Source organism: Globicephala melas, chromosome 7, assembly GCF_963455315.2.
Source record: "Globicephala melas chromosome 7, mGloMel1.2, whole genome shotgun sequence".
Classification (NCBI taxonomy): domain Eukaryota; kingdom Metazoa; phylum Chordata; class Mammalia; order Artiodactyla; family Delphinidae; genus Globicephala; species Globicephala melas.
The window spans coordinates 93,110,587-93,137,491 of record NC_083320.1 but is presented as its reverse complement, the minus strand read 5'-3'; the positions used below and the strand labels follow the sequence as shown (position 1 = coordinate 93,137,491).

General features: G+C 45.0%; 1 protein-coding gene across 1 annotated transcript in view; it reads right to left on the bottom strand.

The window, feature by feature from the left end:
- Window positions 1-26,905, bottom strand: part of LCT (lactase) — a 54,125-nt gene that overhangs the window by 19,030 nt on the left and 8,190 nt on the right. Inside the window, exons 2-8 of the mRNA XM_030883056.2 lie at window positions 25,971-26,050; window positions 23,202-23,285; window positions 21,407-21,509; window positions 19,906-19,984; window positions 15,821-16,547; window positions 4,167-4,812; window positions 124-1,674 (exon numbers count right to left, since the gene is read on the bottom strand). Of these exons, the coding sequence (XP_030738916.2) occupies window positions 124-1,674; window positions 4,167-4,812; window positions 15,821-16,547; window positions 19,906-19,984; window positions 21,407-21,509; window positions 23,202-23,285; window positions 25,971-26,050 (3,270 nt within the window). The remainder of the gene's footprint in view (window positions 1-123; window positions 1,675-4,166; window positions 4,813-15,820; window positions 16,548-19,905; window positions 19,985-21,406; window positions 21,510-23,201; window positions 23,286-25,970; window positions 26,051-26,905) is intronic.

Sequence of the window (26,905 nt, the reverse complement as noted above, 5' to 3'; positions counted from 1 at the left end):
ATGGAATTAGGGTATAAAAGGGAGACCTGTTGATGGTGTGTAATCCACTCTGCCAAACCATTTCAGGCACATGACATGTGGACGTTGGGAGATTTTGTAAGGGGGACATGAACACTCACGTACCTTTCAAAGCTTCATTGATATAGGTTTTGTGGTAAAATATCCTATTGGTATCTTCCACTTTCGGATCTGTCAGCCCTGCTCCGTTTTCAGTGATGTAAATGGGGACGTCCCCATACTCTTCCTTGATCCAGTTGAGCAGTCTTCGCATCCCCCAGGATGCAGCTCTGTTCACTGCCGTGGAGGGCCAGGAAGAGTCTTCCCTCTCGGTCAGCTCCCGATCATCTTCATAGGAGGGCGGGTTTAACCTGGGTGTTGCATGCCGCACGATTCTGGAGGAGTAGGTGTTGAGGCAGAACACGTCGGCCGTAGCTGAGATGTACCTCTTCTCTTCCTCAGTGAAGCTGGGCAGGCGGGAGGTGGCTAAGTGCTGTAGTTCACTCCTGTTCCCCACTTTCCACTTCATGGCATCGGGATAGTCTCCGTTTCGGAAGATGGGGTGGGCGAACCAGCCCAGTGAGAACTGCAGCATTCGGTCAGCTGCCTCCACATCCCTGGGGACCCCCGGCGACTGGGGCTCTGCCCAGTGTGCACCGAGGCTCAAAGAGATGACCCCCTTCTGCTCTTGCCTGTACTTCTCATCGTAAGTGTGATAGACTCTGGCATGAGCTTTGATGATTGCATGGCCAATTCTGTAAGGTCCCCAGCCTGGGTCGTTCACATTTGGGGGAAATTTCCCTGAGCCATACCCCAACCATGCCTGGGATGTGGGGTCGTTAAAAGTCATCCAGAACTTGACTCTGTCACCAAAGGTCTGGAAACAAAAGTCTGCATAGCTGTTAAACAACTCAATCAAGGAAGGATTCTCCCAGCCTCCAATATCCTGGAGGGCCTGGGGCAGGTCCCAGTGGAACAGTGTCACCATGGGAGAGATGCTGCTTGCCACCAAGCCATCAATCAGCCTGTTGTAATAATCAACACCACGTATGTTGACAGAAGTGTTTCTTCCAGTCGGGAAAATCCGAGACCAGGAGATGGAGAAGCGATAGGCCTTCACCTTCAGAGCTCGAAGCATGTTCAGATCAGCATCCAGATGGTTATAGCTGTCACAGGCTATGTCTCCAGTAGCACTGTTTTTCACGTTGCTCCCTGGTGTGTGGGTAAAATTATCCCAGATGCTGGGGCCTTTGCCGTCAGCATCCCAAGCTCCTTCAATCTGATAGGCTGACGAGGACACGCCCCACAGGAAGTCATCCCGGAACGTGCCGTGGTAGAACAAATCTCTTTCAAACTTGGGTTGGTTGGAGAACTTTTCCCAGACTACTTTAGCCTTGGAGGGTACCTCGGATGGAAACGTGAAGGCTCTGATTTTCCTGGGGACGTTTGCTTTACTGGATGGTGGCAGTCTTTTTACTACCTTGGTGAGGAAACCATTCTTTTCAATCATGCTGGTGAAAAAGTAGGCAGATTTCCTGGGAGTCCTTGGCCTGCTGCTGTCGTTGAAGTTGACATGGTACAGCCCAAACCTCTGGCTGTACCCAGAGGGGCCTTCGAAGCCGTCGATGAGGGAACGAGCAATGTAAGATTGAACATCCACTGAGTCCTCCTTGACAGCTGTGGAGAAAACCAAAATTGGGATTGTTTTAAAGTCTGTTACTGATGTTGCCTTTTATTTTTATTATTTTTAAAATAGAGGTGTCTATTTTGGGGTTTGTTAGCACTGCAGCCCGGGAGACACAGAGTCAGGAAGCACTTGAATTGTGTTCCACTATAAAATGGGGGACGCTTACAAAGGCAAAAACTGCAAGGTTACATAAATTGTTTGTCGAGAATTAGGATTGGAGCTGGCAAGAAGTAAGGGTGTGTGTTAAGCAAGGATTGGTTGGGGTCTGAAATGATGACAGAGTTGCAAAGGGCTGATGTTACTTTTAAAAGGTTTTCCTTTTAACATGAAAGTTCGGGAGGTGACTTGGGTTACCCCCAAGATATTAACCCTTTTTCCTCCTCATAACAAGTAAAAGGAAAATCCGTAAGACCCACACAAAACAGGCCACATCTGTGGCCATAAGTCTCAATCGAAAGGTGTGTCCCTACCTTAAAATGAGTAATAAAGAAAAAGTGCCCCGGGCTTCCCTGGTGGCGCAGTGGTTGAGAGTCCGCCTGCCGATGCAGGGGACACGGGTTCGTGCCCCGGTCCGGGAAGATCCCACATGCCGCGGAGCGGCTGGGCCCGTGAGCCATGGCCGCTGACCCTGCGCGTCCGGAGCCTGTGCTCCGCAACGGGAGAGGCCACAGCAGTGAGAGGCCCGCGTACTGCAAAAAAAAAAAAAAAAAAAGAAAAAGAAAAAGTGCCCCATCTGCTAGTGTCAGGACTCCTTGGTTTAATACAGAATACATAAATCATTTAATCTTTAAAAAATATGCTTTTGTTTTTTCTTCTTTATGTTTAGTAATATTGACATGAAATAATCACGCATTCCGTTTTTAAAAGGAGAAATAAAGCCTAAAAAAATGTATTCTCTGATTCAGTGGCTTGAATTGTGGTCCCCAAAAAGGTATATCCAAGTGCTGACCCCTGGTACTACTGATGTAACCTTATTTGGCAAAAGGGGTTTTGCAAATATAATTCACTAAGTTAAGGATCTCAAAATGAGACCATCCTGGATTAATCAAGGTGGGTCCTAAATTCAGTGACAAGCATCATCATAAGTGACATAGGGGAGAAGGCCATGTGAAGGTGAAGGCAGAGATTGGAGTCATGCAGCCACAGCCAAGGAAGGCCTAGATCCCCCAGAAGCTGGAAGAGGCAAGGAAGGATTCTCCCTCAGAGGCTTTGGATGGAAAGTGTTCCTAGTGACGTCTTGATTTTGGACTTCTGGCCTCCAGAACTGTGAAAGAATTAAAAATGTTCTAGTGAGTCAACCAGGAGTCAGAGCAATAGCTGTGGATGACTGTGTAAGAGGTAGGTAACGTGCTCATTCACTCAATAAATAATTTAGTAGGCACCTACTTTATCCCACGCTGTGCTAGGCTCTGGGAACATAAAGATGAATAAAAGCCTCATAGGTTAGTGGGCAGAAGGAATTGCTGAGCCAGAAACAGAAGGGCCTATGGCTCCACTCACTGGATGTCTGGGCATATCATTTAATCTCTCAGAGCATCGGTTTTCATAGTTGTCCCATGAAGATAATATCTGCCCCTATTTACTGAACAAGGCTGTTTCAAGGATCACTTGAGATAATGTCTTAAAGGGATTCCTTGATACTGAGGAGAGTACAGGTGAAGTCTGACCTCACTAACAGTGGGATGTAGGTCTCCATTCCTTACTGCAGTGCCCAGGGCAGGGGTCACTTCTAAACTCTTTCTCTTTGATTCTAGACAAGGCCTCGAAATCTTCTCAACACAGCCCTCTAGGCAGACAGCTAGCCACTATCAGTTGATTAGGACTGACGTACTGAGATGAAACCTATTTGCCTCTCCTTTTTACTTGAAATAAAAAGACATATAAGGTAAAAATGAGACTGTAGATATAGGTTAAGTGGACCAAAGTGAATGATGTGGAATGTAGATTTTATACCCCGTCGAAGGAAATGAAGATCAGGCCAGGCTGGAGCGATGGGGGAAGATTTAATGGGCTGGAGTCCCACCCTGAGTGTCCTCATGTCACCCTGTAATGCCATCATCACCATATATTGCACTTTTCTGTCTGCGTCCCTCTGTAGACTCTGAGTCCCCTCTGGGAAAAGAAGGTGTTGGTTCAATATGGTACCCCTACTGTCTTACACAATGTCTGGCATGTAATGGGCACTCAATAAATATTTGTTAACTAAATGTGTTAAAAGATGATGAGGTTTGATGGATAGATAGGACTCAGATAGGCAGAGTGTAGAAGGGAGCGCTGTAGGCACTAGCAATATAAAAGTAAAGGCTTGAGGCCTTTGAGGGAGAGAGTTAGGAGGCTGATATGAAGGACTCACACTATTACTACAAATACTACTTTTTGGCTTCATTTTCTTGGGAGACTGTCTTTGTCCCTCAAAACAAAACTCTGAAGACTTGATGAAGTACCACCCACGTTCCAATCACCAGCATATCCACATTCTTACCCTTGAGCACCTCATTGATATATTGATTGAAGTAGTCAATTCTCAAGGAATCATTGATGAGATCTTCACTTTCCCCTATGGGCATGCCATTCCCAGCCAGGTAGATTGGAACTTTGCCTCTTGTGTATTCCAAGGATACAAACTGCAACAGCCTCCTTATACCCCAGGGTACCACACGGATCCAAGGGGATTCGGTCTGGGGCCACGCAGGGTCCACGTGTTGGGAGAAGCCTCCAATGGTATCATAGCTGGGGACGCAGGTATCTCCTTGGGCCTTGCTGATGAGGCGGGAAGTGTAATGGGACAGACCCAGAAAGTCAGCGGAGCCCTTCAGGAGCTGCTTCTCTGCTTCGGTGAACTTAGGGAGCTGGGCCACAGGACTGGGGCACTGTTTGTTTGTCTGTTGGATTTGGGCTCTCAGGGCAGCCGGGTAGTCTCCATCCACAAAGATGGGGTGTGCAAACCAGCCCAGCATGAAGTGCAGGAAGCGTTCAGAGGCTCTCCGGTCCTCAGGCCTCCCTGGGGACAGGGGCTCTGCCCAGTCTGAGTTCAGTACAATGCCTACTCGCCCCTGCTGCTGTGGGCGATGTTGGCTGTTGTAGTGGTGCCAAGCCCTGGCATGAGCCTTGAGCACCACGTGAGCCACCTTGTGAGGAAGAAAGAAGGAAATACAGGTCTTAGTGACAACAACAGCACCCACAAGCCAATAACAAGTCAACAACAACGTCAGCAAGTTGACACCAAAGACAGTAACGGTAGCAAGTTAATAAAGTCAACAGCAACAATGTCAGCAACATCCACAACTGTGTCAACAAGTCAATACCACCATCACCACCATCACCAGGTCGATAGCGACAGCACCACAACCACATTAACAATAACAGGTGTCAATGGCTTATCTTGTGTGATCCTCACTTATGTGGCAAGTACAAATACTATTACTATGATACAGGTGAGGAACACAGGATCCAGAGAAGGGGAGAGCACAGGCAGTCTGACCCCAGGCCTGGATCATCACCCAGTTCCTCTGCCTCTGTCCTCAGTAAGTGCTTTTTTTTTTTTTTTTTAATTTTTTAAATCTTTGGTTGCATTGGGTCTTCGTTACTGTGTGTGGATTTTCTCTAGTTGTGTTGAGCGGGAGCTACTCTTTGTTGCGGTGCGTGGGCTTCTCATTGCGGTGGCTTCTCTTGTTTCAGAGTACGGGTTCTAGGCATGCGGGCTTCAGTAGTTGTGGCACGCGGGCTTAGTTGCTCCGCGGCATGTGGGATCTTCCCGGACCAGGGCTCGAACCCGTGTCCCCTGCATTGGCAGGCGGACTCTTAACCACTGCGCCACCAGGGAAGTCCCAGGAAGGGCTTATTGACTAGTCCACAACTAATTGGCAGGGGCAATCACTTTAGTTAACACACAAAAGAGGGGGAAATTATTTCTAGCCTTCCTGTTCTCCTTTCTACTTAATGAAGTCTAGGAAGAGAAACCACAACCAGGATCTGCTGTAGACTTAACTCATGGTCTTACAAATGTCAACATCTTTCCTTGGTGGAGCACCAGGAGAAACGTTAAAGGTGGGGTACCTGGAGTATAACAAGCCTACATCTGAATATTGACTCTATCACTAACATGCTCAGTAAACTCAAACCATCTTCTCCCTCGACTTCAGCTTCCTTGTCTGCAGGAAGTGGGTAATTATGGATCCATCCAGGAGGATTCAATGCAACTGTGTACATACAGCACAGAGCAGAAACCTGGAGTGCAGGAGGAGGTTTGCTACAGCTTAGCACCTTTTTCTTTTCCTTTTTATCATGTGAAGATGATGACACCTATGTTTGAAGAATTTTACACCCAAAACGTGCTCTAGGAAGAGAAGCTCCTGACTGCTTCTAATGTCCCAAATGTTAGTTCTTAACTGGGTGGGTCCTAATCTCCAACAGCAAAGTGTGCTCCTTTCTAAAAGGCAGGAAGGCTTCCCTTCTAAGCTTGCTGGTATTGGGGCAGGGTGCTCAGTGGAATACTAGGCAACCATCAGAAACAATCACTGTGATCATGTAATGACATGGAAAAGGTTTAATGACATTTCAAGTAAAAAATGGGCACTAGAATGATAATGTGTCGGTGTATAGATCATTGTATATGTCTTTGATTGTAACAAATCTGCCGTGCAGGTGGGGGATGTCGATAACGGGGGACGCTATACATGTGTGGGGGCAGGGAGTAAATGGGAAGTCTCTGTGTCTTCCACTCAGTTTTGCTGTGAACCTGAAACTACTCTAAAAAATAAAAAGACACATGCACCCCTATGTTCACAGCAGCACTATTCACAATAGCCAAGATATGGAAGCAACCTAAATGCCCATCAACAGACGAACAGATAATGAAGATGTGGTACATATATACAATGGAATACTACTCAGCCATAAAAAAGAACAAAATAATGCCATTTGCAGCAGCATGGATGCAACTAGAGATTATCATACTAAGTGAAATAAGTCAGAAAGAGAAAGACAAATACCATATAATATTATATGTGGAATCTAAAATATGCTCAAAAGAACCTATCTACAAAACAGAAACAGACCCACAGACATCGAGATCAGACTTGCGGTTGCCAAGGGGGAGGTGGGGAGGGAGAGGAATGGACAGGGAGTTTGGGGTTGGTAGATGCAAACTATTACATTTAGAATGGATAAACAACAAGGTCCTACTGTAGAGCACAGGGAACTATATCCAATCTCTTGGGATAAATCATAATGAAAAAAGAATACTTAAAAAAGAATGTCTAGGGAGCCTGAACCAAGATGGCGGAGTAGAAGGACGTGCTCTCACTCCCTCTTGTGAGAACACCAGAATCACAACTAGCTGCTGGACAGTCATCAACAGGAAGACACTAGAACTCACCAAGATACCGTACATGCAAAGACAAAGGAGAAGCCACAATGAGATGGTAGAAGGAGTGCTATCACAATAAAATCAAATCCCATAACTGCTGGGTGGGTGACTCACAAACTGTAGAACACTTATACCACAGAAGTCCACCCACTGGAGTGAAGGTTCTGAGCCCCACATCAGGCTTCCCAACCTGGGGGTCCGGCAACGGGAGGAGGAATTCATAGAGAATCAGACTTTGAAGGCTAGTGGGATTTGATTGCAGGACTTCGACAGGGCTGGGGGAAACAGAGACTCCACTCTTGGAGGGTACACACAAAGTAGTGTGCACATCGGGACCCAGGGGAAGGAACAGTGACCCCATAGGAGACTGAACCAGACCTACCTGCTAGTGTTGGAGGGTCTCCTGCAGAGGCGGGGGTGGGGGGGCTGTGGCTCACCATGGGGACAAGGACACTGGCAACAGAAGTTCTGGGAAGGACTCCTTGGCATGAGCCCTCCCAGAGTCTGCCATTAGCCCCACCGAAGAGCCCAGGTAGGCTTCAGTGTTGGGTTGCCTCAGGCCAAACAACCAACAGGGAGGGAACCCAGCCCCATCCATCAGCAGTCAAGCAGATTACAGTTTTACTGAGCTCTGCCCACCAGAGCAACACCCAGCTCTACCCACCACCAGTCCCTCCCATCAGGAAACTTGCACAAGCCTCTTAGATAGCCTCATCCACCAGAGGGCAGACAGCAGAAGCAAGAACTACAATCCTGCAGCCTGTGGAACAAAAACCACTTTCACAGAAAGACAAGATGAAAAGGCAGAGGGCTATGTACCAGATGAAGGAACAAGATAAAACCCCAGAAAAACAACTAAATGAAGTGGAGATAGGCAACCTTCCAGAAAAAGAATTCAGAATAATGATAGTGAAGATGATCCAGGACCTCAGAAAAAGAATGGAGGCAAAGATCGAGAAGATGCAAGAAATGTTTAACAAAGACCTAGAAGAATTAAAGAACAAACAATCAGAGATGAACAATACAATAACTGAAATGAAAACTACACTAGAAGGAATCAATAGCAGAATAACTGAGGCAGAAGAACGTATAAGTTACCTGGAAGACAGAATGGTGGAATTCACTGCTGTGGAACAGAATAAGGAAAAAAATAATGAAAAGAAATGAAGATAGCCTAAGAGACCTCTGGGACAACATTAAACACAACAACATTCACATTATAGGGATCCCAGAAGGAGAAGAGAGAGAGAAAGGATCAGAGAAAATATTTGATTATAGTAGAAAACATCCCTACCATGGGAACGGAAATAGTCACCCAAGGCCAGGAAGCGCAGAGAGTCCCATACAGGATAAACCCAAGGAGAAACATGTCGAGACACATAGTAATCAAATTGGCAAAAATTAAAGACAAAGAAAAATTATTGAAAGCAGCAAGGGAAAAACGACAAATAACATACAAGGGAACTCCCATAAGGTTAACAGCTGATTTCTCAGCAGAAATTCTACAAGCCAGAAGGGAGTGGCATGATATACTTAAAGTGATGAAAGGGAAGAACCTACAACCAAGATTACTCTACCCGGCAAGGATCTCATTCAGATTCGATGAAGAAATCAAGAGCTTTACAGACAAGCAAAAGCTAAGAGAATTCAGCACCGCCAAACCAGCTCTACAACAAATGCTAAAGGAACTTCTCTAAGTGGAAAGCACAAGAGAAGAAAAGGACCTACATAAACAAACCCGAAACAATTAAGAAAATGGTCATAGGAACATACATATCGATAATTACCTTAAATGTAAATGGATTAAATGCTCCAACCAAAAGAAACAGCCTTGCTGAATGGATACAAAAACAAGACCCATATATATGCTGTCTACAAGAGACCCACTTCAGACCTAGGGACACATACAGACTGAAAGTGAGGGGATGGAAAAAGTTATTCCGTGCAAATGGAAATCAATAGAAAGCTGGAGTAGCAATACTCATACCAGATAAAATAGACTTTAAAATAAAGACTGTTACAAGAGACAAGGAAGGACACTACACAATGATCAAGGGATGAATCCAAGAAGAAGATATAACAATAAGAATTATAAATATATATGCACCAAACATAGGAGCACCTCAATACATAAGGCAACTGCTAACAGCTATAAAAGAGGAAATCGACAGTAACACAATAATAGTGGGGGACTTTAACACCTCACTTACACCAATGGACAGATCATCCAAAATGAAAATAAGGGAACAGAAGCTTTAAATGACACAATAGACCAGATAGATTTAATTGATATTTATAGGACATTCCATCCAAAAACAGCAGATTACACTTTCTTCTCAAGTGCGCATGGAACATTCTCCAGGATCCTGGGTCACAAATCAAGCCTCAGTAAATTTAAGAAAACTGAAATCATATCAAGCATCTTTTCTGACCACAATGCTATGAGATTAAAAATGAATTACAGGGAGGGCTTCCCTGGTGGCGCAGTGGTTGAGAGCCTGCCTGCCAGTGCAGGGGACACGGGTTCAAGCCCTGGTCTGGGAAGATCCCACATGCTGCAGAGCAACTGGGCCCGTGAGCCACAATTACTGAGCCTGCGCGTCTGGAGCCTGTGCTCCACAACAAGAGAGGCCACGATAGTGAGAGGCCCGTGCACCGCGATGAAGAGTGGCCCCCACTTGCCGCAACTAGAGAAAGTCCTCGCACAGAAATGAAGACCCAACACAGCCATCAATCAATCAATCAATAAATAAATAAATATTAAAAAAAAATCAATTAAAAAAAATGAATTACAGGGAAAAAAACATAAAAAACACAAACACATGGAGGCTAAACAATACATTACTAAATAACCAAGAGATCACTAAAGAAATCAAAGAGGAGATCAAATAATACCTAGAGACAAATGACAATGAAAACACGATGATCCAAAACCTATGGGATGTAGCAAAAGCACTTCTAAGAGGGAAGTTTATAGCTATACAAGCCTATCTCAAGAAACAAACAAAATCGCAAATAAACAATCTAACCTTACACCTAAAGGAACCAGAGAAAGAAGAACAAACAAAACCCAAAGTTAGCAAAAGGAAAGAAATCATAAAGATCAGAGCAGAAATAAATGAAATAGAAACAAAGAAAACAATAGCAAAGATCAATAAAACTAAAAGCTGCTTCTTTGAGAAGATAAACAAAATTGATAAACCATTTGCCAGACTCATCAAGAAAAAGAGAGAGGGCTTCCCTCGTGGTGCGGTGGTTGAGAGTCCACCTGCCGATGCAGCGGACACAGGTTCGTGCCCCAGTCCGGGAAGATCCCACATGCCGCGGAGCGGCTGGGCCCGTGAGCCATGGCCGCTGAGCCTGTGTGCCTGGAGCCTGGGCTCCGCAACGGGAGAGGCCACAACAGTGAGAGGCCGGCGTACCGCAAAAAAAAAAAAAAAAAAAGAGGGAGAGGACTCAAATTAATAAAATTAGAAATGAAAAGGGAGAAGTTACAACAGACACCACAGAAATACAAAGCATTCTAAGAGACTACTACAAGGAACTCTATGCCAATAAAAGGGACAACCTGGAAGAAATGGACAAATTCTTAGAAAACTATAACCTTCCAAGACTGAACCAGGAGGAAATATAAAATATGAACAGACCAATCACAAGTAATGAAATTCAAACTGTGATTAAAAATCTTCCAACCGGGCTTCCCTGGTGGCGCAGTGCTTGAGAGCCCGCCTGCCGATGCAGGGAACGCGGGTTCGTGCCCTGGTCTGGGAAGATCCCACATGCCGTGGAGCGGCTGGGCCCGTGAGCCATGGCCGCTAAGCCTGTGCGTCCGAAGCCTGTGATCCACAACAGGAGAGGCTACAACAGTGAGAGGCCTGTGTACCGCCAAAAAAAAAAAAAAAAAGTCCAGGACCAGATGGCTTCACAGGTGAATTCTATCAAACAGAGAAGAGCTAACACCCATCCTTCTCAAACTCTTCCAAAAAATTGCAGAGGAAGGAACACTCCCAAGCTCATTCTATGAGTCCACCATCACCCTGATACCAAAACCAGACAAAGATACTACAAAAAAAGAAAATTACAGACCAATATCACTGATGAATATAGATGCAAAAATCCTCAACAAAATACTAGCAAACAGAATCCAACAACACATTAAAAGGATGATACACCATAATCAAGTGGAGTTTACCCTAGGAATGCAAGGATTCTTCAATATATGCAAACCAATCAATGTGATACACCATATTATCAAATTGAAAGTAAAAACCATATGATCATCTCAATAGATGCAGAAAGAGCTTTTGACAAAATTCAACACCCATTTATGATAAAAACTCTCCAGAAAGTGGGCATAGAGGGAAACTACCTCAACATAATAAAGGCCATATATGACAAACCCACAGCAAACATTATTCTCAATGGTGGAAAACTGAAAGCATTTCCTCTAAGATCAGGAACAAGACAAGGATGTCCACTCTCAGCACTATTATTCAACATAGTTTTGGAAGTCCTGGCACGGCAATCAGAGAAGAAAAAAAATAAAAGGGATACAAATTGGAAAACAAGAAGTAAAACTGTCACTGTTTGCAGATGACATGATGCTATACATAGGGAATCCTAAAGATGCCACCAGAAAACTACTAGAGCTGATCAATGAATTTTGTAAAGTTGCAGGATACAAAATTAATGCACAGAAATCTCTTGCATTCTTATACACTAATGATGAAAAATCTGAAAGAGAAATTAAGGAAACACTCCCATTTGCCACTGCAACAAAAAGAATAAAATACCTAGGAATAAACCTACCTAGGGGGACAAAAGACCTGTATGCAGAAAATTATAAGACACTGATGAAAGAAATTAAAGATGATACCAACAGATGGAGAGATATATCATGTTCCTGGATTAGAAGAATCAATATTGTGAAAATGACTATACTACCCAAAGCAATCTACAGATTCAGTGCAATCCCTATCAAATTACCAATGGCATTTTTTACGGAACTAGAACAAAAAATCTTAAAATTTGTATGGAGACACAAAAGACCCCAAATAGCCAAAGCAGTCTTGAGGGAAAAAAACGGAGCTGGAGGAATCAGACTCCCTGACTTCAGACTATATTACAAAGCTACAGTCATCAAGACTATAAGGTACTGGCACAAAAACAGAAATATAGATCCATGGAACAAGATAGAAAGCCCAGAGATAAACCCACGCACCTATGGTCAACTAATCTATGACAAAGGAGGCAAGGATATACAATGGAGAAAAGACAGTCTCTTCAATAAGTGGTGCTGGGAAAACTGGACCGCTATATGTAAAAGAATGAAATTAGAACACTCCCTAACACCATACACAAAAATAAACTCAAAATGGATTAGAGACATAAATGTAAGACCAGACACTATAAAACTGTTAGAGGAAAACATAGGAAGAAAATTCTTTGACATAAATCACAGGAAGGTCTTTTTTGATCCACCTCCTAGAGTAATGTTAATAAAAACAAAAATAAACAAATGGGACCTAATGAAACTTCAAAGCTTTTGCACAGCAAAGGAAACCATAAACAAGACGAAAAGACAACCCTCAGAATGGGAGAAAATATTTGCAAACGAATCAACGGACAAAGAATTATTCTCCAAAATATATAAACAGCTCATGCAGCTCAATATTAAAAATACAAACAACCCAATCCAAAAATGGGCAGAAGACCTAAATAGACATTTCTCCAAAGAAGACATACAGATGGCCAAGAAGCACATGAAAAGCTGCTCAACATCACTAATTATTAGAGAAATGCAAATCAAAACTACAATGAGGTATCACCTCACACCAGTTAGAATGGGCATCATCAGAAAGTCTACAGACAACAAATGCTGGAGAGGGTGTGGAGATAAGGGAATCCTCTTGCACTGTTGGTGGGAATGTAAATTGATACAGCCACTATGGAGAACAGTATGGAGGTTCCTTATAAAAACTAAAAATAGGGCTTCCCTGGTGGCACAGTTGTTGAGAGTCCGCCTGCCGATGCAGGGGACACGGGTTCGTGCCCCGGTCCGGGAAGATCCCACATGCCGCGGAGCGGCTGGGCCCGTGAGCCATGGCCACTGAGCCTGCGCTCTGCAACGGGAGAGGCCACAACAGTGAGAGGCCCGGGTACCACACACACACACACACACACACACACACAAAACTAAAATTAGAAATACCATATGATCCAGCAATCCCACTACTGGGCAAATACCCAGAGAAAACTATAATTCAAAAAGACACATGTACCCCAATGTTCATTGCAGCACTATTTACAATAGCCAGGTCATGGAAGCAACCTAAATGTCCATCGACAGATGAATGGATAAAGAATATGTGGTATATATATATAAAATGGAATACAATTCCTTTTCATAAAAAGGAATAAAATTGGGTCATTTGTTGAGACGTGGATGGATCTAGAGACAGTCACACAGAGTGAAGTCAGAAAGGGAAAAACAAATATCGTATATTAATGCATATATGTGGAACCTAGAAAAATGGTACAGATGAACTGGTTTGCAGGGCAGAAAATGAGAAACAGAGGTAGAGAACAAACGTATGGACACCAAGGGGGGAAAGCAGTGGCGGGGGTGGTGGTGGTGTGATGAATTGGGAGATTGGGATTGACATGTATACACTGATGTGTATAAAATTGATGACTAATAAGAACCTGCTGTATAAAAAAATTAATTAAATGAAATTTAAAAATTAAAAAAATAACTGTTGTCTATCAGATTCAGAATAAAGACTAAATACCTAAAAAAAAAGTCTATATGTGTATAAGTGAGTCACTTTGCTGTACAGCAGAGATTGATACAACGTTGTAAATCAACTATACTTCAATAAAAACAACAACAACAAAAAGAAAACAAGGGCACTAAGCTGAGTGCACACTGTGACTACACTATGAATGTAAGGAAGCCATGACTGGAAGGAAATACTAGTAGAACTATGAAAAATTTCTTGGAAATTTTTCCTTAATGGTGTCATAATGTTTTATAAATAAAAGGAAGAATTGAAAGAGAAAAGTGAGGTGGGGCTTCCCTGGTGGTGCAGTGGTTAAGAATCCGCCTGCCAATGCAGGGGACACGGGTTAGTGCCCTGGCCCGGGAAGATCCCTCATGCCGCGGAGCAACGAAGCCCGTGTGTCACAACTACTGAGCCTGTGCTCTAGAGCCTGCGAGCCACAACTACTGAGCCTGCGTGCCACAACTACTGAAGCCTGCGCGCCTAGAGCTCGTGCTCCGCAATAAGAGAAGCCACCGCAATGAGAAGCTCACGCACAACGAGGAGTAGCCCTCACTCGCTGCAAGTAGAGAAAGCCCGCACGCAGCAACGAAGACTCAACGCAGCCACAAAAAAAAAAAAAAAAAAAAGTGAGGTGGACTTTCTCATAAAAGTCTCTGTAGAAAAGTCTCAGGAGCCACGGCTGTAGGGATAAGAAGCCTAAGGTGTAAAGGCTGGGATGAGTTTTACAACAAAGACAAACAGAAAGGTTCAAGCTTTCCCCTTTCAGAAGTGTTCTCTGTCTCCGTGGGTACGGTCACTTGCTGAACAAGAGCAGAATGGAAGCCTTGACTTAAGTGCTATATTTTGGCATTTATTCACAGTATTCCAGCTCACTCTCGTTGTGGGTATTTTGAATTGTTCTCTAATTGACAGTTAAGTGTCTTGATGGCACTTAACATCTAGCCTGGGGCCCAGTGAATGCTCCTCTTTCAGAAGAGAAGAGAACCCAAAAGGTGCTGGGGGAAAGCTAGACTAATTGTCCTGAAGAATGCAGCCAGGGAAGCTGGTAGGTTTCCTGGGAGCTTTTGAAGAAAAAGGGAAATGATGGATGGGACCCATGTTAAGCCATTTTAAATTTTGTCTCAAGGATACACATCACCTTCTTGTTGAAATGATACCCTGATTGCCCTCTGGAAAGACCACCCTCCCCACCGCCACTTCCCTGTCTCTCAGCCAGTGTGTTGAGGGGTAGAGCTGGGACCTGGGTCAAAACCAATCAATGCCACACAGTCCCCTAGCCTAGACCCAGTGACTGGTTCAGGGATGGGCACGCGACCCATGCAGAGACAATGAGCACGGGGAGAACTTTCCTGGGAACGCCAGAACAGAGGCAAGCTGTCTTTTCTGTTTTCTGCTGATCTTGAAATATGAGAGAAGGATTGTGGCCATCTGGCTACCAGCCAGCCCAAGAATAAAGCCAGTGAGGGGAGCAAGAGAAGAAGAAAAATCGAGTCCTGGTAACATCATCTGTGGTCTAATCAAGCTCCACTCTGATCAGCTAAAACTAAGACTCTTCAGTTTCCAGAACTCAGAAATTCCCTCCTTGTTTAAGTCAGTTTGGGTTGGGTTTTCTGTCACTTGCAATTAAGAGTCCTGGCTGACATGGAAAACTTGCTTTGGAGTCAAGGGACTTGGGCTCAAATGTTGGCTTCACACTGCTAACCCACTAGCAATGTCATCACAACCAATTGCTTCTCCTCCTAAGCCCCGATTCCCTCATCCATCAGAGCCGTTCTGAGGAGGTGGCAACAATTTTTAAAGTGCCAGAATAGTGTTTGGACAAATAAGGTGATTAAGAATTTATGGTTCCTTCCCTCCCTCCCTCTGATTTCCTTTAAAGGAACAAGAAAGGAAAGACTTGCTGATGGGAAGGTAAAATAAACATTTTTCCAACCCAATGTCCTTTCTCTTCTAACAAGTAGGCATTGCAAGGATGGGAAGTACCTTAAAAGAGGCCATCCCTGGGTTGGAGATGCCTGGTGCGTGTTGGCCGGTGCCGTAGCCCGCGTAGCTCATCACCCACGGCTCGTGGAAGGTCACCCACAGCTTCACACGGTCCCCAAACGTGGAGAAGCAGAAGGCCGCATAGTCCAGGAAGATATCCACCATGCTCTCATTCTGCCACCCGCCGCGATCCTGCAGGGCCTGAGGCAGGTCCCAGTGGGACAGCGTGGCCATGGGCTCGATATGCGAGTCCAGCAGCCTGTCGATCAGCATGTTGTAGTAGGCGACGCCCCGGAGGTTGGGGCTCTGCCCCTGCCCAGTGGGGAAGATGCGGGACCAGGAGATGGAGAACTTGTAGACCTGGGCCCGGAGGCCACGAAGCAGGGCGACATCAGTGTCCACCTTGTGGTAACTGTCACTGGCCACCTCTGGCGTTGCTTGGCCCTTGCCGGTGTTCTGGTGCCCAACTCTGTCCCAGATGCTCGCCCCTCTTCCGTCCTCGGCCCAGCCTCCTTCCACATTAAAAGCCCCTGTGGAGACGCCCCAGAGGAAACCCTCAGGAAAAACATCCTGCAGGAAAGCATCCCTTTCTGCCCTGGACTGGTTGGCAAACATTTCCCAGACTCTCTGATAGGCTGAGTGGGGCAGAGAGGAGTCTACTGCTGTCTCCGGGTCCAGCTGCAGGAGAGTCTGGAGGGTCAGGTTGTCAGTCAGAGAACAAGACCAGCTGTAGGAGTGAAGTGACATAAAGGGACATAGTATAAGTAATGACTCTGTAAGTTACAAATGCCCCCAGACCGATGAACAGTGACAATGTGTGTAATCAGTAAAGATTCCGGAAACACCGACCCAAAGTCGTGGGCAGCAAGTAGATGGGAAAATTATTATTATTGTCTCTTCTTGGTGAGTTATCATTGCTCCTGCATGAGTGAAAATACTGTACCAATGCTACTGTTTGCTATATTAGATCACCCTTGAATACAGTCTTCAGTTCTGATGAAAGTTTTTCTTCTTATAGTGTATATTTATAAAACATAGCTAATAATAATGACTTCAATTTACTGAGACTTTTGATTCTATGGTGACCACTATGATAAAAATGTATGTACATTATCTCATTTAATTTTCAAAATAAGTGTACAAGATAAGTACTACATTATTTATCTTCTTCCTACAGAGGAGGAAACTGAGACTTAAAGAAATGAGTAACTTCGGGCATCAGGGGGTCAGCAGCTACTTACCAGCTGGTACAGAAATATTTCAATAATTGAATGACTGGTACATCTCTACTGATGTGTACCACTCAAATGTCAACCCTGACTATAACCTCCTTTCTTCTTCATGCTGCCTGGATTATGGTCATAATGGCAGGAGCTCAAGCATCCATCCTGCACCATGAGGTAGAAGTTTTGTTAAGAATAACAAAGCAACAAGATAGGAGCCTGGATTCCTGATGATTTTTACCCACTCTAGACTGTCCATCTTCAGGCTTTATTTATATCAATAAACTTACATCTTGTTTTTTTTAAAAAATGAGAACTCCTCCTAGATTACACAGCTTGCAAATGGTACAGCACAGAATCTGTGCTTTTAACCACATATCACTATGTATGTGTGTAGACGTGTAGACATTTATGTGCATGTTATGTTTTATTTCAGAAATAAATGTATCTGAAATAAACATCAGAAATAAACATAGCTGAAATAAAGCATAACATAAAAATGCTATTCTCATACACAATGAAGTCTGATATATTCTATTTACTTCTAATCTGTTTTCCTTCTCTCTCCTTCCTTCCTCCTTCCCTCCGTCCCTTCTTTCTTTATTGTTTTCTCTATCTGAGTCCTGTCCTGCAGGCTGGAAAGCAGTGCGTGATAACATGCAGCAGTTACACCAGCAGAGGGCAAACTTGAGGAAGGATTGGTGGAGGTGGGTGTGTTTGGCCTGGAGAAGAGAACACACATGAAGAGAGGAAATGGAGTACAAGAGCATCTCCCTGTCCTTGGGCCATCGAGGGGCTGACACTTATACAAGGTTGGCCCAGAGCACAGAACCGGTAGAAGTGACGGAGACACTGCAGAAAAGACCTCCCTCCCGTGGAGTGGAGCCTGGACCTTCCAAACTTAAGCTCCTCCTATTTTATTAAGCATCAACTCATCCGCATTTGGTAGAAAAGTGGTGAGGGGAAATGATAGCCTATAGTTGTGGATTACCCAAAACAGATGCATGACTCTGGAGCACACCAGGGGCATGGAGGGGTGCCCACTCAGCTGTTCTGACCCAACCCTTCTGACTATGACCGTCCTTCTGGCTTGGGTGAGAAGAGGTCTTAAAGAAACAAACTGCCCCTGGATAACACAGAACTTGCCATACAGGCCTTGGAGCTGGGAGTCCTGGGTTTGCCTAACTTGGGAAGAGATTTAGCACAGAAAGTCTCTATGCCCAGCCCTCCAAGTGTCCTCCTTCAGCCACCCCTCACCCCGCACTCTAAGCCACCTCAGAGCATCCCAGGTAATGCTCTTTTTCCCTCCTCTGGGGAGCAGTCTGTATCTCCTGCCATACTCTGTGCTAGAATCACTGGCGGGCCTCTCTGTCTCACTTCTGAGGCCTAAAACACTCCGACAAGAAAATGATGCCCGTCCTCTCAGGACGTGCTGCCACCTGCCCCTGCAGGTTCTCCATCAACATCCACCTGAGTGAGAACCCCCCGCCCCCACTCTCGGTTTAACGTTAGCCAATGTTGGATCTTCCCTGCATGCAAGGTACTGAGAGATCAAGGTGTTAGAGAATCCTGGAGCCGGTGTCTCATGTCATCTTGTGGTTTTGCAATCATTGTGATCTCAGGGTGCCCCCTTTCTTTTTCTTTTGCCATGTCATGCGTGACATGTGGGATCTTAGTTCCCCAAGCCGAGATGGAACCCGTGGCCCCTGCAGTGGAAGCATAGAGTCCTAACCACTGGTCCGCCAGGGAAGTCCCCAGGGTACCACGTTTATTATGACCTCTTGAGTTTTATTTTCTGAAAAGATAGCCCAGCACTCCTCAGCTGACTCCACGTGTGAACAGAGAGCAGTTCTGATCTACTTGCTCATCATACTGTTCATACTCCCGGCACAAAGCCTGACATGTGCAGCTGCTTAGGGTCTGGTGATCTGAACTGCTGATTTGAAGTGAGTTGAGAGGACTGAACAATGGAAGGAGACACAGCTGAGGACAGCCAAATGCTGCAAGAGAAAAAGTGCAAAGAGGTGGTGGCAACTGAAGTTTATGATCTTGGACAGAGCTGTGCTAGAAATGTCTGAGGTGAGCTCTAGCTGAAGGTCTGGGAAGCCAATGATTGCCTCCGGGCCTTGGTCCTTCCTTGACACACGGTATATGATGCTCAGGTGTGTAACATACCCCCACGGTTCTGAGAAGTTCCCTGCACTGGCTTCCACACCAAACTTTTCTCGAGAAGCGCATTGGAATATAAGTGCATGAGAATGATATAATTATGGAGATAACCTCAAATCTACTCTAATTTTTTTCAGTATGTCACTTACAAATTTTGGTACTTTAGTCATGTGCAAAGAAATTATTTGCAATCCCACAATAATTTAAAACCTTTGTCCTGAGAAACTGCTGATTTAGGCTTCTGCCCTGCTGCACAGCTGGCTTTCCTATCTATGCCATCTCCTCACGGGTAAGATGTTTCACATTTTGTGTGAGGAAATGGTGCAGAGAACTCACCTTACTTACTCAGATCACATAACTTCAGGGATGGGCAGATCTATCATTAACCCAGCCTGCTCGTCCACAACCTCACAATGCCTCCAACAAGATCTAAACTAGAAGGCAGGGGTTTAAACACCAGCTCTGCTAGCTGTGTGCACTTGGGTGAACTAGAGGAGAACCATGTGGTGGCCAGAGACACTGCTCCCTGCTTTCCCCTCTGAGCCTTCATCTCTTGTCTCTAGAATGGCCATGAAGGACTCACTGGTCCAAGAGGCAGATGACAACAGTCCCCTGTGTTTACACATGTGAAAGAACAACAGAGTATTCTGCAAATATCAGTTATTGGTAGTCCCACAGGAAATCTAACATTACCTTTTCTTGGAACTTGATGAACAGCTCAGGAATGTACTAAGATCAAACCCAATGGTGAGCACTTGTTCTTCCCTTATGGCTGTAAGAGAAGACATTTAATTCACTCCACCTGAAGCCCAACCAACAATATGCATGACTACTATCAACAGTTTTCCTCACTTATACACCACACCCAAACCCCAAGCAATGGCTCCAAACCCCTCTGGAAAATTCCACAGGCTAAAGATTTATAGAACTCAAAAGTGATAGAACAGTGGTTCTCAAACTTCCATGTGCATCAGCATCACCTGCAGAGCTTGTTCAACACAGATTGCTGGGCCCACTCCAAAGTTTCTGATCACAGTTTCTGATCTGAGGTGGGCTCTAGAATGTGAATGTCTAACAAGTTCCCAAGTGATGCTAATGCTGCTTGTCTGGAGACCAAACAAGGAGAACAACTGACTCAAAACTCAAATATCAGAAAGGGGCGGAATTTTATTTTTTTTGTAAGAAACTATACATAAACATAAAATTGACCATTTTAACCATTTAGAAAGTGATGGGATTTAAGAACGGAAATCATTATACCATCAAAGATGAGTTAGGGCAAGAGTTATTAAGTGGTATCCATGGATGCAGTTCAAGAGGTCTGTGAAGCCAGCTCAGCACTGGTTACAGGTAGTAGAAAGGGCACTACCAACTTCTCCCATATTCTGACCTTACAGGGAGACTGAACTGGATATCCAGGCATGCAGGAGCGTGCCCCTTGGCCCTTCCTGCAGAGTGTCTAGTGGTCCTCAGCCCCTGAGGCCTTAGTGGACCTCCTACTTTCCCTTGGCCGGATTGGACCAGGAGCAACCTTCTTCTTCTCCTTCTTTTAATAGCCACACCATGTGGCATGTGGGATCTTAGTTCCCCAACCAGGGATGGAACCCGTGCCCCCTGCAGTGGTAGCACAGAGACTTAACCACTTGACCACCAGGGAAGTCCCAGGAGCAATCTTCTGATTACATGGCCCACCCATCAGATTCACACTCAAGAATTTGAACTAAGAGACACCAAGGAGATGCTCCATGAGCTGTGGGTCCTATACCTGAAGATTTTGATTAGGTAATGGGGAAATGAACAAAAGTAAGGTGGCTGAGGGGAGAGAGGCAGCCCTGCCAAGGGGGGCAGAGATGAGAGACCTTAGAGGGAGGGGTAATGGAAGTGGACAGATGGACACAGGGCAGTTGCCATGCTTTCACCTGACATCTGAGGCCTGATGGTCTTTATTTCCATGAGACCAAGGCATCCTTACCATCCTCGTACAGAACCTCTCTCCTTTCTTGGGTCAGTGGGAGCTAAGGGATCAAGACCAACAACAAGAAGACAAGGGACACTAAACTCATCTGGGATGGGCTCTCAGACCACCCCTCCTCTGGTCGCTCCTCCCATTGGAACCCCAGACTTTTAAAATACCTACCCCACAAGCCAGTGCACCAAATATCACTCCAAACCTCTCCAGTGATGGTCCACTCACCTGTGAGAAGGCTGAAGAACTGATCAGCTGGGTTCTTCCTCATGGAGAGGCAGTCCTGGAGTTTCAGATTGAAGATGAAAACTTCCACTTTTGGCTCAATAGTCTGAAATGATATAGGCCAGCAAGTGAACTGAAGCTGCCTAGAGTAAGTTTTTTGTTAACAGGGACAGATTTTAAAGATGAGAAGTCACGACACTCAATTTGGTTTTGGAAATGACCGCTAGCCATCTCAGTCAATAAAGAGAGCCGACTCTAGACTTGAGGGAGAAAAATCTACACTTTTCAATAACACAGACCATTCTCTACACTGACCCCCACCAAAGAGACAGGCTAATTTCTGCCATCACCTCAGGCTACAAGGTACCTCCTAGAACCAGTCACTGTGTTAGGACCAGGAACAAGGCAGTCTGCTCATGTCAGGGGCCTGTGCTGCTACAAGAAGCTCAATCAGGTGCCACTGTCAAGATGTTTATGGATGTCTAGGGTTTGCTTCAAAACAATCTGGTTTGAGAGGGGGAAGGTAGGGTATAGATGAAACAAGATCAGCCACAAGTTGATAGCTTTTGAAGCTGGGGATGGCTTCAGTTTACTTTTCCTTCTACCTTTGGATATATCTGACATACTCCATAAAGAAATTTAAAAGAAGCTATCTTCATTAGAATTGGAGCAGGTATAATTTCTCTCCCATTTCTAGCCATTTCAGTGTCAAAAGAAACATCTTTAGGCTGACATGTTGTTTGACCTCACTTTAGGTTACCTTTTTTGGGGGAGGTTGGGTTTTGTCATTTTTCCCACACTGAGTTTTCCTCCTCTAGTCGTTAACAGCCACTGAGAAATACCAATAGCAACTACTTAAAAAGAAGCCAGGCGGGTTCTTTATTTTCTCAGAGAAGCCAGTAACAATGAGCCTCAAGCCTTAATCTCCGAGAAACCAAGTAAGTCGCTCAGAACCAGTGAGTGGAGCTGTGACCCACGTAGTCTTGTTCTTTCCCTGGGCCAGGTCAGTGCGCAAAGCCAAACTCCTAAGGGAACCGAGGGTTTTCCCCTCCCTGGAAGATCCATATGCAGTGAGGCAGCCTGTGGTATCACAGGACTGGAGAGCTGCAGGAGCCCTCTGCTGAGTGGGGAAGCCTCTGGTGAGCAAAGCCTCTTCTGAGAAGGGAACGTGGGACTCCTACATGTACCTCCTGAAGAATTCAGAACCTGTGGGTCCTCAGGCCCTAAGACACCTGTGTGCCAGTGGGGAGCAGCAGCTGAGGCTCAGAGAGGGGGTGCAGGTGCTCTGAGGAGAGTGGAGGGATAGTGAGGGTTGGCTTGTCAGGATAAATATCTACATGACCACATCCATGAAATGTCTGTTTTAATCTCAGAATGAACACTGGAATTTGGATTCTCAGTAGTTTTCTACACAAGAGAGCAGAGGATCCATGTAAATATTTACCTTAACAAGCCAACCCTCATTATCCTTTCCAGGGAAGACTATCTAACCTCCAGATGTTCTCTATAGGAATCTCTCCAGATGCAACTCTGCAAGTATGTGGACTCTTTTGTTTACTTATTTTTGGCTGCACTGAGAAGCTTGTGGGATCTTAGTTCCCTGACCAGGGATTGAACTCGGGCCCTTGGCAGTGATGAAAGCACAGAGTCCCAACCACTGGACCGCTGGGGAATTCCCTGCAAGTATATGGACTCTTGGAGGAAGTTCAGTTTACACATCAGCTGAAGCATTAAATGTCTAATATGCTCTCAGGAAACTTTGCCATTCATCATCAATATGGAAAACAGCTCAAATTACCTGCAATTGACTCAGCTTCTGCCGGAAACCTGCCTCGCTTTGGCATCCATAAGATAAATCTAGAGAGAGGAAGTCAACTGCGTCCTGGAAATAAGTAAATAGGATCATCAGAGCACAAGGAATTTCAAGACAAAGAACTGCTCAGAAGTATTCTTTTTTTGTTTCTCCCCTTATTACTAAATGGAATACTCCAAAGTGGGATTTTCCAAGGGAAAAGCAGCATGAGGAAAAGCTGGGGACACAGCTTTTCCTGTGTCCTGAGAATGTGTGTGGGGTGTGCCTACGTGCTGTGGGGAATACATCACGTGTGCACTCAGCAAAGTGCCTGGCACACAGGAAGCTCTCAATAAATGCGCACAATTGAATGAGTGAGTGAATGAAAGAAGCACCATATGCCAGAAAGGGTGGGTTTCCACCAAGTGGATGAGCACGAAGGAAGGGAGTCAGAGGCCAGAGCTGCCCTGAGCAGCACCCTCCTCATGGCCTTCCACTTTGCAGGACGGAGGCAGTGCAGCCCTCACCCACTCACAGGCCCCTTAGTAATTTCGGCAGACCCTACTGGGGTTTGGGGTTTTGTTTTAATTGTAGGCTATAGTCACTGGCTACATTCAGGACACAGTTTAAAGTCCATCCCAGCTGGCCTTAGCCTGGTCCACATTATTATTGGAGAACAGAACTCTCATGGTCCATGGACACCCCCGTCTGTGCTCCAGTTAAGGACATACCCCTCTGCCCTGTCTCTGGCCTACATATACTTTAAGAACTACAGATTCAGAGTCTAAACATACGCAGATACCACGGTGATCCCCTCCCTACCCTTTTCAGCGAGCCATTTCTATCCTGGCCATGACCAGATCATTGCCTGTCTTCTCCCCTTCTCTTCCCTTGGGACAAAGACCGTCAATAATGGTATCTGCTGACAACCCAGTGCACTGTGACATTTGATAACTGACTCTCCTCTGGCTCCCTATGGCTTTCCCAGTCAAGTTATCACTGGTGTTTACTCAACATTCCACAGGCTTGCTCCCCGCTGGTGAGCTCCACTCGAACCTTCCCCTCTGCCCTATCAGCGCTTGCTTTGTTTGTCAATTCCATACAGCACATGATCATTGAGTTCATACCCTTGCAAGTCACTGTGCTGGGTTTAAAGATGAGTGAGATCCACAGAAGCTTCCAACTTGATACAGAGTGTTAACAGATGCACTGACTATATGAAGAACAGGCAGAAAGTTCTAAGTGCTATATGAAAAATCCACATCAGTGGTCCTCAAATCTTGGTGGGGATTAGACTCACCTGGGAACTTGGGAAGCCTATGAAGGCCCACGGCAACCCTCCACATTAAGCCTTGGCCTCTGTGTTCTTTACTAGCTCTCCAGGTGATTCTGGTACATACCAAAGCTTGGGAACCGCTGATCTAAACAAGTGGCTAAGGGTTCCAAGCTGGGAGAGATCACATCAGGTTGAGTGAGGGAGTATTATTAACAGAGGCCTCCTGATGGAGGGCACATCCACACAGATGTTAAAAATAGATAGAATTTTGTTGGAAGAGATTTGAGGAAGGCCAGGAGGATAGGACTTGAGGTAGGGAATGCAGGAGAGTCGGCAGGAAAAATAGCATACACGCTGGGACAAAAAGGTGAGGCCAGAGAGCAAGAAGGCCTGAGTGAGCCATATTCTGGAAGGCCCTGAGGAATTTCACCAATTCAGGGGAGTGTAGCTTCTCAGTAGGGAAATGAACAAAACTGTGCTTTCGGAAGGTGGCCCAGATGCGTGGCAGGAGTGGGGGCAGAGAGACCAGTTCAAAGACTGCTGCTTGACAAACACTTTTCAATCAGCACTTTGGTCTCCTGAGCTCATAACTGATAGCAATTATCGCCCCTCGTAAAAGAATTTAGATGGTAATATGGCCATACAATCAGTCTTGGACCTGGCCATTTCAGAACCTTATCATGTCTGGTTTTTAAATCCCTGAGCTGGTAAATCTGAAATTGGACCTTGGCATATGGGGCCTCCATCATAACACAGACACCAGTGCTGCACAACTACAGAAATCAGTTGTTTTCTCTGAAGGCGTTCCATACCGCCCAGCAGCCAACATTACAAGGGCCAAAGCTGTTAAATTCTCAGATGTTTTAACTTTTCTTATTAAAATTATATTTAAAAGGTGTATTTAGACGAGGTCAAAACCAGGATGGGCACTCTAGGGGGACATTACTTTAAAAAAAAAAAAACCTTTACCCTAGTATCTGTTTTGCTAAAAACACTGACCGCTCTTCTAAGAAGCTCTTTTAATAAAAAGTCAGAGCAAGAGCAGAGGCATTTGACTTCTTTGTGCAGGCAAAATCTGACACTTGACCAAGTGAGAGCTGGGGCTACAACAAATAGGATTTTGTTTTAAAGTAATTATGAATCTAGAGAATGCATAACACTCATAAGAGGCATTTGTAAGAATGTCAAGCAAACTATTATACAGAGGATGGATAAACAACAAGGTCCTACTGTATAGCACAGGGAACTATATTCAATACCCTGTGATAAACCATAATGGAAAAGAATATGAAAAAGAATACATATATATATATGTATAACTGAATCACTTTGCTGTACAGCAGAAATTAACACAACATTGTAAGTCAACTATACTTCAATAAAATAGATTAAAAAAAAGAATGTCAAGCCAACAGACAAAAATTTCTCTTGGTTTTTTAAAATTAAAATAGCAACTTTCCTGAGAAGTTACAGATACTATTTCTTTGGGCTGTCATTACCTTGGCAAGTGCAGACGTAGACGGTTCTAGCAGGAGCTCGGAGACCACCTGGGCTCGCAGGACGACAGAGAGCTTTTGGCCTGAAACCAACCAGAGGAAGGGCTGAAGGTGAGAGAGGAAGGAGCCTGTGAACCCAGAAGCCCCTGGCGAACTCATTTCCTCTTGACCTTTCTATTCCATGTTCACTGACTTTAAAAAGGATTTCTTAAGAAATCACTCACATGATTTTACCCTAGCTGAAAGATTTTAGAAAACAAGGTAGCTTTTTAAAAAATGTCCTGGGCTTCCCTGGTGGCGCAGTGGTTGAGAGTCCGCCTGCCGATGCAGGGGACACGGGTTCACGCCCCGGTCCGGGAGGATCCCACATGCCGCGGAGCGGCTGGGCCCGTGGGCCATGGCCGCTGAGCCTGCGCGTCTGGAGCCTGTGCTCCGCAACGGGAGAGGCCACAACAGTGAGAGGCCCGCGTAACGCAAAAACAATAAATAAAATAAATTTAAAAAAAAAATTAAAAATGTCCTTTAAAAGAGTGTTTCATGTAAATCAGGATGGTGAAGTGCAGGACACTCGTAAAGTCTTTTGTAAGAATAAAAGCAGTTCCTTCCCCCAACCCTGAGCAATGTAAAAGGCGGAAAGGAGAGAACTGCGTCCTAAGTTCCTAATAAACCTTGGTCTCTGCGTGCTTTACAAGCTCTCCAGGTGATTCTGATACACAGTAAAGCTTGGGAACCATTGGTTCCAAACAGCTAAGAGTTCCAAGTGGGGAGGGACTTTTGAAAGGCAGGGCGTTCTCAGGGGACTGCTGTTACCTGTCCTTTTTTGCTGTGCAAATGTCCATTCGACACTTACTGCGCATGAAGGAAATATAAATCTGTGCAGCTTGTACCCACTTGCTTTGACATTTGATCACCTAACAGTGGTGCTTAAGCTTATGTGC